The sequence below is a fragment of the Xyrauchen texanus genome, chromosome 48 (assembly GCF_025860055.1).
Source record: "Xyrauchen texanus isolate HMW12.3.18 chromosome 48, RBS_HiC_50CHRs, whole genome shotgun sequence".
NCBI classification, from domain to species: Eukaryota; Metazoa; Chordata; class Actinopteri; order Cypriniformes; family Catostomidae; genus Xyrauchen; species Xyrauchen texanus.
Window position 1 is genome coordinate 6,131,292 of NC_068323.1, and position 15,536 is coordinate 6,146,827.

At 38.2% G+C, this 15,536-nt stretch overlaps 3 protein-coding genes across 5 annotated transcripts; 1 reads left to right on the forward strand and 2 right to left on the reverse strand.

The window, feature by feature from the left end:
* The first annotated feature begins 3,838 nt into the window (after positions 1–3,838).
* Positions 3,839–8,918, forward strand: LOC127639932 (uncharacterized). Of its 2 annotated transcripts, none has more exons than XM_052122275.1 (4): positions 3,839–4,931; positions 5,498–6,100; positions 6,945–7,384; positions 8,469–8,918. In XM_052122275.1, exons 1-2 carry the CDS (start codon positions 4,083–4,085, stop codon positions 6,011–6,013), a joined length of 1,365 nt encoding a protein of 454 aa, XP_051978235.1. In that variant the 5' UTR covers positions 3,839–4,082; the 3' UTR covers positions 6,014–6,100; positions 6,945–7,384; positions 8,469–8,918. The 2 variants fall into 2 exon arrangements, with proteins under 2 accessions (XP_051978235.1, XP_051978234.1); XM_052122274.1 differs by having other exon boundaries at positions 7,298–7,384.
* On the reverse strand, positions 7,416–10,679 carry LOC127639474 (myeloid-derived growth factor-like). Its single transcript, XM_052121525.1, has 5 exons — positions 10,671–10,679; positions 10,507–10,568; positions 9,084–9,165; positions 8,430–8,502; positions 7,416–8,100 (listed from the first exon to the last, which is right to left on the reverse strand). Exons 1-5 carry the CDS (start codon positions 10,677–10,679, stop codon positions 8,021–8,023), a joined length of 306 nt encoding a protein of 101 aa, XP_051977485.1. The 3' UTR covers positions 7,416–8,020.
* A 323-nt stretch (positions 10,680–11,002) lies between these two features.
* On the reverse strand, positions 11,003–15,076 carry mibp (muscle-specific beta 1 integrin binding protein). Of its 2 annotated transcripts, none has more exons than XM_052121885.1 (8): positions 14,576–15,076; positions 13,768–13,858; positions 13,143–13,191; positions 12,578–12,737; positions 12,190–12,261; positions 12,004–12,110; positions 11,833–11,918; positions 11,003–11,734 (listed from the first exon to the last, which is right to left on the reverse strand). In XM_052121885.1, the coding sequence occupies exons 1-7, from the start codon at positions 14,599–14,601 to the stop codon at positions 11,833–11,835; spliced, it is 591 nt and encodes a 196-aa protein (XP_051977845.1). In that variant the 5' UTR covers positions 14,602–15,076; the 3' UTR covers positions 11,003–11,734. The 2 variants fall into 2 exon arrangements, with proteins under 2 accessions (XP_051977845.1, XP_051977844.1); XM_052121884.1 differs by having other exon boundaries at positions 11,004–11,737; positions 14,576–15,071.
* Positions 15,077–15,536: the final 460 nt, after the last annotated feature.

Below are 15,536 nucleotides of genomic sequence, written 5' to 3' on the forward strand. Positions count from 1 at the left end.
ATATCAGTAAAAAAAACAATTTCATGGTGTTTACTGTAGATCTTGATTTATACTAATGCCTAAGAAATGGATACATTTCACAAAATCTGTCAAGAACATATCCGGGTCATATTTCACCCCTATATATATATATATATATATATATATATATCTATCCCAGTGGGTCAAAAGTTTACCTACCTACTCAAAAGCCTCACCCTTTTCCTCCAAACATAATGATGCTCATTATGGCCAAAAAGTTACATTTTGATTTCATCAGACCAGAAGACATTTCTCAAAAAGTAAGATATTTGTCCCCATGTGCACTTGCAAACTGTATTCTGGCTTTTATATGGCGGTTTTGGAGCAGCGGCTTCTTCCTTGTTGAGCAGCCTTTCAGGTTATGTCGATATAGGACTCATTTTGCTGTGGATATAGATACTCGTCTACCTGTTTCCTCCTGCATCTTCACAAGGTCCTTTGCTGTTGTTCTGGGATTGATTTTGCACTTTTCGCACCAATCTATGTTCATCTCTAGGAGACAGAATGCATCTCCTTCCTGAGTGGTCCCATTGTGTTTATACTTGTGTACTATTGTTTGTACAGATGAACATGGTACCTTTAGATATTTGGAAATTGCTCCCAAGGATGAACCAGACTTGTGGACGTCCACAATGTCAAGAAAAGAGGCACTGAGTTTGAAGGTAGGCCTTAAAATACATCCTCCGGTACACCTCCAATTCAGTGCACCTCCTATCAGAAGCTAACTGGCTAAAGGTTTGACATAATTTTCTGGAGTTTTCCAAGCTGCTTAAAGGCACAGTTCACTTAGTGTATGTAAACTTCTGCCCCACTGGAATTGTGATTATAGTCAATTAAAAGTGAAACAATCGGTCTGTAAACAATTATTGTAAAAATTACTCGTGTCATGCACAAAGTAGATGTCCTAAACGACTCGCCAAAGCTATAGTTTGCTTGTATGAAATCTGTGGAGTGGTTAAATTAGTTTAATGACTTCAACGTAAGTGTGTGTAAACTTCTGACTTCGTGTGTGTGTGTGAAAGTGTGAAAATGCAAAAAAACCTCAAGATATATTATTTCAACTGTAAAGTATTTATGCATTATTGTAGTATTTGTTGTATTTTAGGCTTTTAAAGGAAATTTTGGGAAATTTAAGTATTTGAGAAAAGACAAAGAATTGTGATTCAGGACTAAAATGTACCGGTACAGTAATGAGAATCACTTTTGAAAAATAATGTAAATTACTAAAAATAAGACTAACATTTGTGAAAAATGTCCTTATAGGAATATTCCAGAGTCAGTACAAGTTAAACTCGATCTACAGCATTTGTGGCATAATGTTGATTACCACCAATATTTATTTTGTATGAAAATTGTAAAAAACTGTTACATTTAGGCACTTACAATGGAAGTGATTGGGGCCAATTTTTAACGCTAAAATACTGTTTTAAAAGTTTAGCCACAAGACATGATTTTAGTGTGATAAAATGGCTTGCTAACCATTTTTGAAGTAAACTTGTATCCAATTCTACAACTTTGTGTCAATGAAGACGTACTGTAACGTCTGTGATAAAAAAATGTACAGCTCAAATAATACATGAGTTTTGACAGAAGAATGTGCTTTTATAAAATAAGCTTTCAATAAGTCTTTTAACCCTCCACAAATTGGCCCCATTCACTTCCATTGTAAGTGCCTCAATGTAACCTTGATTTTTGAGGAGAGATGAGTCGAAATACATTTTTGTGGTAATCAACATTATGCCACAAATGCTGTCGAATGAGCTTAACTTGTACTGACCCTGGAATATTCCTTTTAATTATCTCAAATAATTTCACAATGCAATAAAAACACTATGAAAAGAATCAATGTTTATTATATAATAGTATCTGTATAGAAAGGTAATCTTAATTCTCCCTGTGGTGGTCTTGAGCTCGAAACCATTCACAGGGATTTTCACAGTCCTGACAAGTGAGAGACAATATAAAAATTTGTGATGACGCACTGGTTTCATTTGCTATTCTGCTCATGTCTGTTTCTCTTTGCCGTTCTGACACTCATCTTCCATTCTCTGTGCTTATACGTGAGACGTGACAGTTACCTGGGACTTAAGTTCTTAAAGCCGGCAAGATCTTTTTTTGACTTTTCTCTCCTCTAGAGTGTTTGTTTTCAGTTAAAAGCAAATGCAAAAAGTAAAACAATCCTTATAATATGAGGTTATTTATATATATAATTCATTAATATTCTGTATGTCTCTCAAGGTTATATTACAGACCCTGTTGGATGGGGCCGATTTAATGTATTGGTAGTGGAATTCCTGAGTTATTAATAGCTAGCTAGCGATGACATCACATTCGACCCAATCACAGCTATGTCCCTACACACCTAACCTGCACAATGCATGGTTGCCTTCTTGGTTACCCTTCAGTTGTCTTGGTAACAACTGCCAGAGGTGTAGAATCACCATCTGACCACCAGACAAAGAAAAGTCACATTTATAGAAAGTTCAAATCAGGTAGCAGAAGCTTATGTAACCGGTGTCTTTGTAAACAACAACAAAGTTGTAGCTGTGTCATGTAAATGTGAGTTTGAACACTGCAGCTGCCATGATGGGGTCTGGAAGGCCGTTAGTGTTATGTAGTGTCTGCAGTCTTGACAGGTAACAGGACTCACTTGTCCAAACTGAATTTTAAATGAGCTTCTGTGTGTGAGGGTTTTTCTGCTGTTTATGGATCACACTCAGCAAAAGAGTGACTGCTCAAAGCGCCAGGTTTACCAGCACTGCAGCGATGTTTCGAGTCAAACCGAAGGCCCTCTGGCCAACGCTCGGGACCGTTAGCTTTCCAAGCACCTCGTGGACAATAAAGTGCTCCTGTGGCAACTTTCAAGTTCTTTATCGGTAACGTTTACAACAGCAATGTTTTTTAAAAAAATATATATTTTCTGTAGTTGCCGTGAAATTTACTCTTTATTCTGTGGAATACAAAAGGACACGTTTGGCAGAATGTTGGCCTCAGTCACCATTCACTCTCGTTGTTGGGTTTGCAACACCATAAAAATGATGTTAGTAAATGATGACAGAATTTGTATTTTTGGGTGAATTCTCCCTTTAAGGTCATGCTGTTTGATTCCCAGATCATTTGGATAAAACCATCTGCTTGATGTAATCTCTTTGACAATCTCTTTATATTCTTAATTATTTTGTACATTTTGCGGTTACTGAAACATTGAAGATGCTGTTGAAAATGTCCTTACGTAGAATTAAATTATTTGTATTGATAAATGATCAAATTATTTGTATAGATGTCATTTTATATTCTATGTATCTAAAGCATAATTATGGAAAGATATGAAGGGATATTTCCATGCTGCAGAGTGTTGGAGTATTAATTTTAAAGTCACATCTTCATGCGTTTTAATGGACTAGCCCTTCCTGTGCTGCCCCATAAAGCACTAGAGGGGGAGTCTGCCTGCCCCTGAATCCCGCAATGAAATCCCGGGTGTAATTGTAGCATACTGAGGCAGAACAGGAGTAATCAGATCAGTCCTGAGACAGCACCAGATAAAACTCCCCCACCACATCCCTGATTGAAGTACGACAAGATCCAGCAAGTAGGTAAATGAGAGAGCGAGAGTGAGAGAGAGAGAGAGAGAGAGAGAGAGAGAGAGAGAGAGGAAAAGCTGTGTGAGGGAGTGGGAGGAAGAATCAGCCAGAAAGGGAGGCAGTGCAGTGCGAGTGAGGAAGCGAAAGCTTGAGATAGGGGATGGGGAGGGAGGGAGTCAAAGGCAGGAAGCGTGCAAAAGCCAGTGGAACAGAAATGCAGGGAGTTTGAGGGAAAACGAAGGCCCTCCGCCAACAAGAGCAAAGTCAGAGCGAGAGAGAAAGAGGACAAGAGTCCTGCAGAAGAAACAACACACCAGGATAACATCAGGAACAAGCACAGGGAGGAAACCAGGAATGAGAGGGTGGGGGTCAGAGGAAAGAAACATGTAAAAGAAAGTTTGAGGGTAGAGCAGATGCAATAAATATCTCCTGGTGATGAAAAGGACTGGACACTCATGAGTCTCCTCATGAGGCCACAGTATGTTCCTAGAGACTAAAGGACCAGCCACACCAACCCGATTTCAACTACGAAATGGATTACATGCTCAGAGGGATATGGGTCAACATCTGCCAAGACCTAAAGGTGAATTGCTTGCCTATTTTGGGAGTGGGGACCACGTATGTAACACCTGTGGACCAAAGCATGCAAATTCCTCCTGCAGTGGATGCAAGCACACTTCCATGCAACATCTAGCCAACCAGGGGGTTCCTGGAGGACTAGATGTGGTTGGCCAGAGTGGTAAGACAGAGTTAACCAGAGTGCAGCAATATAACAGTGTCTCTGTGAACTCCATCTCAAGAGAATGCAGCCTTGTGGTCCACCAACAACAGACCGAGCCACACCTCTGCTTGAGGGATTGTGATCTGGACTTGTCAACACAGTTAAGGGGGCATGGAAACTGTGGAGTGCCTGTTTGTGTGGAGGGGCAACAATCAGGCTCTGTGAGAGGGGCCCTTCTTAAGAAGCGGCATGCTTCAGTCTGGATGGAATCCTATGAAGACTGCATTGCCGCTGATAGTTCAACCTTTAATTATGGACATTGCACTCCTAATGGACAGGAAACTTTAAGTAGATCGTTGGGACATAGGTCGCAAGACTTGATCGGACCCAGTCTGACACGTGAAGTTATGCTTTCTAACAAAGATGCCAACAAACTCAATATTAACCACCAAACGAAAGTTGCCCAAGGGGATCTCAATGGACCAGGAAGTGGGACTTTGAGTACTAACAAGACCCAAAGAGCAATTCAGGACCAGCTTCAGAGAGTAGTGGTGAATCTTGAGGAGGTTCTACATGACCTGAAAGAGATACATCTGGAAATGAAGGAGGTAAAAGGTTTCTTCATTACTTTGGATTGTGAAATACTCTGTGGGAAAGCAGATTAGCAGATGTTTCTCATAACGAGTTAAACAAAGGGTGCAGGGTAAAAATTCTGTTTAGGTAAATCCTTTTATACAGTTCAAACTGTTAACTATCCATCAACTGCTGGATACTCTGGATGTTCATACTTCAGATAACACATGGACTTTACATTTTGGATGTAGTTGTATTTATCTTCATATCAAGACTACTGTTTATAGAGCACTTTGTATTTATTGTACACTGGGCAATTCGACCACCACAACGGGATAGTGAAACTTTAATGCAGAGAGGATTGTCCTGATCTGCTCCATTTAGCAAATGTATTCAGTGTTGAAGAGGAATGTTGTCTTAGTTGAGCCAGGGAGCAGCTGCCTGCTTATAGCTTTCTGCTTTGGTTTCATACGCTTGTAAACTAGCTTTTCGGCACTCATGCCCTGATGGTGCCAGTACATATGTAGTACCCTATGTTTCTAGCAACTAGAAAGAGTATTTGCACTTCGTATACAAGCTTTGTTTTCCTGTTGGAATTTAGGTGGTCAAGCAGATAGACGTGTTGACCGCCGACATTGAAATGGGCGAAGATGTACCAGGGGACTCTTTATGGAGATGCCACTCAAGTAGGGTAGATACGAGCGAAGGTGAATTGGAGTCATCGAGACATGGAATTAACAGGAAGGTGTTCTCTCATGGGGTCCACTCTGACAAGCCACCAAAGGGTAGTGTAAAGCGAAGTTTAGAGGGGAAAAAGGAACTTTGTTCATCAACCAAAGCCCATCCTTCATGCACAAGCACCCTACCTGTAGCCCCACCAGCGTACCCCATTAAAGATCAATGGCTTTATGATGCAAAACAAAGACTGAAATCACCTCAGGAGATGGCCGCTTCCCAAAGACATGAATCAGGGACTGCGACAGGACACAGAGGCAGGAAACCACCTCCTTACTCCTATGCCAGCACTGTCGGAAGAGTGAATCCTAAAGCAAAAGACAAAAGTCAGAAAACGCCACCTTACCCTTTTAGACGGAGACTGCTCTCGACTATTGTTTGAGCGGACAGTGGCTTAAGAGCACAGAGTGGAACTTTAAGCACCATCTTTGAAAGAAGGCCATAATATGGTGTGACAAGCACCTTTATGGTAAGTTTGGTCTAGAGACCAGAGCCATTTATTCTCTGTCTTTCAGACTGCAACTGAAGCATGTAATACCTTTTCTCTTATGGTCTATAAAGACACAGAAACATCATGTACTAATCAATCTGTATAGTGACATGGTTCAGATGATTGTTGACCATTTAGAAATACTGTTTGTCAGAGGTAAGCTGAAGGGAGTGGGAGATTATTTTCTAGCCTTGGATGACATCTGGAGTGGGATGCAATCACAGTTCCGGTGGCCCTGATCTCACAACAACCCCCATCTGTGAAAGGATTATTTTTTATTGCATTTCCTAAATCTTCAGCCAAAGTCTAGTCTTGTCTTGTGTTACCTTGACAATATAAACGATCAGTCTCAGATTCACCATTACAGATTTGACTAAAATCACAATGCTAGTGGTCTTGTTACAATCCAAACATAAGCATATCTTAACAAGTACAGCAACACCAAATGGAAAATTGCAGGGTACTCTCACAGCAGTATGTATCCCTCATTGCAAGAAAATATTTTCTGCATGAATTTAATTTTGAATGGTTGAATGCCACAGAATCTGTTAAGGGTGTTAAATATCAATTATTAGGATCACAATGCTAGCTCATTTTTAGAATAGCAAAAAATAGCCATAGTTGGTAGTTGTAGGACTTTTTTTTTATTTATATGGAGCAATGCCAAATGCTCATATGTAAATAATGTACATCTTTTTGCAGGCCCACACAGATGATACAGATTTAAGCAGAATTTTAACAAAATTTTGCCATTCACAAAGATATACTTATCCCCTGCACCTTGCATGTTCCTTTATTAAATCCATCCATCCATCTTCTATAGCTGTTCATCCAAAGAGAGATGCAGGTTGTTCTGGACCCTATCCCAGCTGTCTCGGGCCGAAGGCAGGGAAACACCCGAGACGTGGCCAGTCCATCAAAGGGCTAACGTTTATGAAATATTTTGGCTATTTGTACAATGCTTTCAGCTACCAATAAAAAGTGTTATGCTTGTATGAATACAAAAAAAAGGTCATTTGATTTCAACATAATTTTTTCATTATTTCAAATGTGAAGAAGGATAGAAACCATTGTTCTGACAACAGATTTATTAAAATCTCAGTACATCAGTTATTCGGATAAAGTACAATTGGACAAAGAAAATCCAGTAAATGTCTGACTTTTCCTCCGCCACAGAAATGATCGGAAAGGATTCTGACATACCCCAAAGATTTTGTTGGAATTCTCTACGAGTGTGCAAAAACACCTGCATAAGACCAGAAAGTAAGTATCTGTTTTCTTGATAAAGCCAAAATTAGGATAATAACCCTAAACACAAAATCCTGCCAGGAAGAGAAATCGAACTACTGTTCTGAGATTATTTCTGACATTATTTCAATAAGAAGCCTTCATATTACCTCACTTCCTAATTGGAAATTAGGAATAAACGTAGATATATCTATATTTTTTTACTGATATTTTTCCTTTATTCATCTTCATTAATATATTTTTTTGTTTACATAAGTCATATGATCAATCCAGTACATTCATCCAAAGGTCTCTACAGAAGCTTCATGAAAAATCTCTGTGCTATTTGTCGCAGGAAGTGCCGTCTTCCGACACTTTGTGTTGCTTAACTTCCTTCACTTGACCTATGAACAGTTAAGTGGCAGAGCTTCAATAGCTGTCAAACGACCAATGTCCTTGTGCGATTGGACAATCCTTTCAAGGATCAGCCAATCAGAGGATTGGACAATCCTTTCAATGGTCAGACAATCAGAGGATTGGACAATCCTTTCAGTGGTCAGACAATCGGATGATTGGACAATCCTTTCAAGGATCAGCCAACCAGAGGATTGAACAATCCTTTCAGTGGTCAGCCAATCAGAGGATTGAACAATCCTTTCAAGGGTCAGCCAATCAGAGTTCATTGTGGCGTGTCCGACCAATGACAGTGAGCTTTGAGAGCTCGGAACGGAATTTTCTATCTTTGTGGGTCACTGGAACACAGAATAAAGATTGCATGTGTCAATTTATCAGACCGGGAGGGGTGTGCTGCACAAATAATTTCTACATTACTAGGGCTTGCAAGATTCAAGTTTTACTCATCCATATTTAGTCAATATATAAAATATTGTATTACCTTAAGAGCCATAATAACCAAGAAAATTATTAGAAAAGTGTATATTCACTATATAAATTTCAATGACTTTTAAGATATTATTAATTTCCATTATTTTTCAGACCTACAAAAACTTCCCTGGTTTGCCATGATCGTGGGAACCCTATAGAGTGTTGTAATACTAGTGTAATGGGGTATTAAATGTACCTGTGGACTCTGACACAATGTACTCTTCTTCTTTCAAAGCAACATCCCTCTGTCCACCCACGTCTGTCTGGGACTGAGAGAGAGAGAGGGATGAGTGACACCAGACACTAATTACGAAGCTGCGAGGTGTGGGCTGAATAACAAAGAGATCCCGTCTGAGAAAGCGCAAAGAGAGACATGAGTCTATGGAGTGCTTGTTTCAAACAGGCTTTTGAACTTTTGCTATTTGCACAGGGGACAAGGCCACCAGGATACAGTGTCAGCTCACTACTGAGAATTTCAATTTCAGCTGAAGATAAAGATGTTTTCGTGAAGACTTGATTTGCAACACCTGTACAAAAAGGGCTGTCTGCTTTTGATCTGAGAGTTGACAAGCTGTAGGAGTCTGAATTAATGTTCAATGTCAAAGGCAAATGTCAAAGTCTCATTTGGAGAAAAATCTTGAACATGCTCGTCAAAAATCTGAGCCGATTCTTTTTATGTGCAAAATAAAAAGGTATCTTCTTAATATCATCACTCTGTCAGATACATAATCACGTTAAAAGCACATTCTTCATTTTGAGTCATATACTCTATAGATTGCTGAATGTTGAAGTGGCGACAAGTAATGATAGGTAGTAAGAAATTATTTTATGGAGTTAATGTGATACTTACATATGCGGTGGTGTACTCAATCTTGGCTCCTTTTATTTCGGCTTTGAACTGGGTGAAAAACAAGTAAGTCTTCCCTTGGGGCCTTTCATGAATATGAGAGACAAAAATCAATACAATTCCAATCAGTTCTGTCCACGGGGGGACTGGCCGATTCAGGACAATGATTTGTGTCCAATTCAGCCTAAAGTCATGGTCACATGTACAGCGAAATTCCAGCACAAAGTGGTTGTGTGTGGATGTTGAGCACGTGTGAAAACAGGAAAAAACGAACTGTCAAGCAACCTTTTTAATGGTGTCATAGTGAAGTTAAAAACTCACCACTAAAATAATTGTAAATTATGAAGCACTGGGCACAAAGAGGTCACTGCCAAACCAAGCAACTTCCTATTGGTTAATGTGGCGAATTTGCCAAAGTTCAACATAACTGACCCTTCACTAAGCCCACCTTAAAACAGCTTCTGACCAATCCTGTCTTAGCAACTGTTGATCTGCTGCCATTACTCTGACACGTGTTTGCCATTTTCCAATGAGAGCTTATGGGAGTAATGTATGTTTGAGTCGTTTTATCAAACTAATCCAAATAATGTAAAACACGTTGTTGTCGGGTCATTTGTAATAGTGACACAAGTTACCCAGAGAGGATAAATGGTTAAATGGTAAATGTTCTGCACTTATATAGCACCATTTTAAACTTAGCGGTATTCAAAGCACTTTACACTGTGTCTCATTCACCCATTCACACAACAATGACCACAGAACTGCCATGCAAGGCACTAGCATTATAAACAGCTCTGTTCACTTATGCTAACGTTATTAGATGTGTAATCGATATTAAATTACATTTTTCTCTTTTCAAGTGACTAATAATTGTTGATTCTGATTCAGTCTCCACAGTTTTCAATCACAATATGGTGTAATTAAGTTTCTTTTACAAAAAACTTCAGATAAATATGCATTACAATGTCACTCTTCATTTCAGCCGTAAAAATATTATCCATTTAGTTTATAGGAATACTTTGCCAAAAACCATGTTGTTCAAGGCAATCTCCCATTCATTCCAATGGGGAGTTCTGCAGAGTTTGTCAGAGCAAGCAACCGCAACCAAGGGGGGCGAGGCTTGGCAAAGGTTCAATTGAAACCCATGCATTTGGCAGATGCTTTTATCCAAAGTGACTTACAGTGCACTTATTACAGGGACAATCCCCCCGGGGCAACCTGGAGTTAAGTGCCTTGCTCAAGGACACAATGGTGGTGGCTGTGGGGATCAAACCAGCAACCTTCTGATTACCAGTTGTGCTTTAGCCCACTACCACTCCATATTTCGTATAACGGTTCGATTGATTTGTTACTAAGAACTGTTATTAAAATAAAATATTTATTTTATATTTTTATATTAACAATATTAGAGTATTATTAACCTTACCTCCATACTGAACAGGAAAACAGCATGTCATCATCACTTAGTCCAACACTCATTTGCCATTGCTACTGGGAATGAAAAATGAAAGGCATACACACTGAAGTCTGAAACTCTTTATGGGCAATTCTCTAAAATCATGAGATTATACCACATCACGTAATGGCCACAAATGCCATGTCGGTAGTGGTGGCATGACATTTTTTTAAAAGTGCTGCCAGCTACAAAGCTGCAGGCCTAAAAAAATAAATATATATTCAGGGACAATATCTGTCAGGTTATTTATCATGAAAACCATGGACATTGTAGTGAGCGGTACAATTATAGGAATGAATGCTTTGTCACTATTAATATTTCTTTGGCCTATTTATTGCAGGATATTAAGACCTTAATTTGGCGTTAGTGCCAGCATTCATGACATTTAATTGGCTTAAACCAGTTAATTTCAGACTTTCAACCTTGGGTCTATTGATGGAAAAACCTTTAAAAAAAATAAACATATGTGGGTAAATGGTTTTATAGTTTTTCCTACTTCATATTTACATTTATGCATTTGGCAGACACTTTTATCCAAAGCGACTTACAGTGCACTTATTACAGGGACAATCCCCCCAGAGCAATCTGGAGTTAAGTGCCTTACTCAAGGACATAATGGTGGTGACTGTGAGGATCAAACCAGCAACCTCCTGATTACCAGATTAGCAGTTATGTGCTTTAGACCACTACCACTCCAGTTGGTCATTTATGTATAGATATTTTCTTAATAGAGGCTTCCTGGGTGGAGTGTATCTAAGGAGTTAAGCGTATTACACAAAAGAAATCATGCTTGGAAAATGTGCCAAGGTCTTTAAATTAATCCACATCATACAGTAAAACAAAAACATGAAGACATTTGGCCATTATGCATGTATAAGAAAGTATAATTGAGAGCAGTGAGACAAATCTTGACTGGCAAATGTAAATGAGTCAAAGCACATTTTTATTAGTACAAGTAGAAACAAACTCTGGAAATTCCTTCATTTTTGTGGTAAACACAGTTTCCAAGGAGTGCTTTGAAAAGGTCACAAAAGGAATCAACTTAAAATCTGGATGCAGTCCACAAAAAAAAAAAAGTTCCTCCACAAGGACTTAAATTACAAATTTCATCATACTATTTACAAAGAAATTACAAGAAAAAAGCCTCAAAGATTCGTATTTACAATAATGTACATGGACGCCTGGAGATAGCCCGATCCTGCTGAAAGACAAGAACGCAAATTCTATTAAACAAACCATTTTACAATTAAATAAAAATGCATCTAGTTATTCTAAAACTTCTGAACCTTTACTCACCTATAAACGATTCAGAAGTGTGTTGTGGACATCTTCATATACCTGATTGTAAATTTCATCTTTTGCTTTCAACCCGTTCAGGTATTCTGAGAAATGACACAAAATGAATACCTATCTGAAACACTGTTTATTTCGGTTAAACGCCAATAGCCAGAAGGACTTGTAACGTACCAATTGGCAAACCACAGTTCTCCATCTCAAGTCTGTGTTTCAGGTACATGGGCCACACATGACCATCGAAGAGCCCCGGTGGGTCGGGAACGGTGTACTGCCTCGTACTGAAAGAACCAAAGATAAACATTTGTTCTGGTTTCCCATTTGTAGCCTTATTGATGCATGTTTGCAGTTTTAACACACCTTCTCCTCCTCTTGCACTCCTCGTATGGGATAGTTATAAAAAACGATTTGTCAAAGAACTCCACCAAAGGCCTGTTCGGGGCGAGACAAGATGTCAATGTTAAGATAAAAATGGGGTCAACCTAAAATAACTTTAATGCTTGTTTCTCAACCACATAATCTGGAACGTGCAAAGGCAGTTCCCGATTACTTAACATTTATATTCTGCACATTCAGTCCTATGCACCCCCCCTACCCCCTCCTTATCTACTTTTATGCAGGGCATCACATGACCTGCACTGTACTGTACATCATGTGCCCTGATGCGCTCAATACAACATACATTCTCAGAAGCTAATCTTTGCCATACATGGTGGTTGGGCCCCAAAATGTTGAATGTGCCGCTCACTTGTAGTTGTACAGTAGAAATCCTTCTATGATCAGTGTGTGCATTTGGCTCTCCGTGGCCTGCATCACCTGGATGCCATGAGAGCGGGCAAACTTTACTGGGTTCTCAACCCAGCCCTTGACGGTGTTCACCATGGCCTCCATATCCAGAGCTGTGATCACTACAAAAGCAGAACAAGAGCTTCAATGGAAATCTGAATTTGAAAATGAAAGTTGAATTGTAATTATATCACACTGGAGAGAATGAAAATGGGTTGGGAGGGAAATGTTTAAGTCTTTGTTACAAGGAGGCGAGGCATACACCGATCAGCCACAACATAAAAACCACCTGCCTAATATTGTGTAGGTCCCCCTCATGCCACCAAAACTAACAAAGTCTGCGGTAACTCAGATAACTGCTCTGTACAATTGTGTTGAGAAAAATATAATCTCTGAATGCTATTCTGAGATGCGGGTTGGCGCTGTTTTGGCGGTACAAGGGGGATATACACAATATTAGGCAGGTGGTTTTAATGTAGTGGCTGATTGGTGTATATATATATTCTCCTACGGTCGAATATTCTTACCATCCCACTGTTTAAAGCCGTCCGCTCCAACCGCTATCTGATCCGGTGACTGAAATAACAGTGACCAATAAAACACTGCAGCAACTCATCATCTATCTGCGGTCATGTTTATAAGAGCCAAACTGCTGATCTAGAATCAGTTATCCATAAACTGATCAATGCAACTTAATAGGAGTAAACTGATCTTAGATCAGCATTCAAGTTTTTTTGCATACTGTATATACAGACCCCCCTTATCAAAGCCTTTTATGAAAAGAGCCAAATTAAAAGTGCCAGCAAATATAATATAATTTTTGTTTGAAGAATGAGTCATTACAAAGTAGTCTTTTTAAGTTTCGGTTACTGTTTGAGAAAGCCATGCAGTAATAAAAGAGAAGACAGAAATAAGCTACAATATTAAAAATGGTATCGAATAGGCCTACGTAATTAGATACTAATCTTCCAATCAATTACAAAACAAAAGCTTAAAAAAAAAAAGAACTAAAAGACTATAAACTAAATATATATGAGCATGCAAAGAATGGCTCCCTATGCTAATGGATATTACCCTGACTGTTATAGTAACCATCATAGGACACAAATACTGGATTAAAACAAATAGTGAATTAAATTAAATTGAACTCACCTTGAAAAAGTCATCCTGGTGGACCACACAGCAGTTTGGTAAAGCTTTGATTAATCTGTTCGTCAGGGTGGTTTTACCACCATTAGTCACACTTTAAATAAAATTAAAATACGATGCCATTAATAGGAAGTCTGAATAATTTTAACAACACATTTAAAGCATTTTTTGTATGTTTAATCATATTTGTGAGTCCATTCAAGTAAAATAAAAGGCGGGATGGGTTCATCAGCTGTCTTATGACAACACACGTGCTCTAGTTTACATTATTGTTTATCATCCAGGTGTCTAATACATTAATCTACGAATTAACTTTAATAAATAACAACAACATGTACGAATATACAATAAAGCAACTTTTAAAGTTGTTACAATCGTTACAACCACTTCCCACTTTTTTTTTTTTATTAAAGCTGATGGTGGTGAGGAACAAACACCTTTTATAAACGCATTTCACAATAAACACGACACATCAGCCAAAATAATAATAAACGTTGATGTACATTACAAACATTAAAAATACAAGTGTAAAATTTGACTATAGAATTTAAGGCGCCAGTGACCGTTAAAAGATTCAGAACGTTCGGCGCGCATACAATTTTAAATCTCCCGCTCATTTTTTTTTAAGTACCAAAGCATGTGGTTCTTTAAAAATACACACCAAACATTCAATGAATGATACTATAGTGAATATATCAACTCATTACCAATTATATAATTACCCCTCTAAAAAACTTATTAAAACCAAATGGTTGTACTGTTATTATTACAACTCTTTGTTAATATTATATAGTTCTTAAATGTCACTTACCCCCCAATTCCAATGATGTACTTCATTGTATCCGGTCAAGTTGCTTGAAATTTTACAATTTAGACTAGCGAAAGAAAGTCTAAAACATATCAAAGATATTAATTTACCTCTGTAGTCACTAAAGGAAGACTTGTGAGAACAAATGGGCATGTGGGTTTATAAGCAAACAGACACGTCACTAAAAGGGCGTGGCAAATGTGCAATTCGACCAATCGGAGAGAACGTAAGGAGAACACGCTGTATGAATCAAAGAAATAAAAAAATGTTCCCGGAAAAACATTAAAAATTGAGTACAAGTTGTTAAAATACTGAAGCTGTAAAGAAGTAGATAAAACATTTATTAATAGCTTTCCTTTGATTTAACGTATAACCTTATCTTTTAGCTAAATGACTGTATTGCCTATTATAAATATTGAAAAAATGTTAAAATAAACAAATCAAGTTTCATATTGCATTCATTTGTCAGTATATAGATAGCATTAGCAATGATGCAATTATTTAAAGACTCTGTTTCCTAATACCAGTTGACAAGGGCAGTGTGTCAATTAAAAGGCTTGTTCTTTCGAAATACAGAGTTTTTTTAAAAAAAATATTTTTATGGATATTCTGAATAAACCCACAAATATTTAGGTGAAGGGTCCCACGACCAGAATACCAACAGTCCTCCAGGATGCTTGCAGGGCAGCACATTCCTCATGTTGGCAAAATTGCATGCATTGTTGGTTTGAGAGGTGTCTATTTATACTTGACAGATATGTACTTGTACCATGTGGGAAGACTATAGTGTCTACATTTAATTTTAAAGACTGACTGTATAATTATTATCTTTGAAGCATGTTAAGTGTCTTTCAATGAGAATTATAAAGTTAAATATCAATTTAAATTAGAATTGTATTGACTTTAAACACACAGGATTGTGTAATTCTATACTTCAAGCCAAGGCTTATAGCCTAATAAGAGT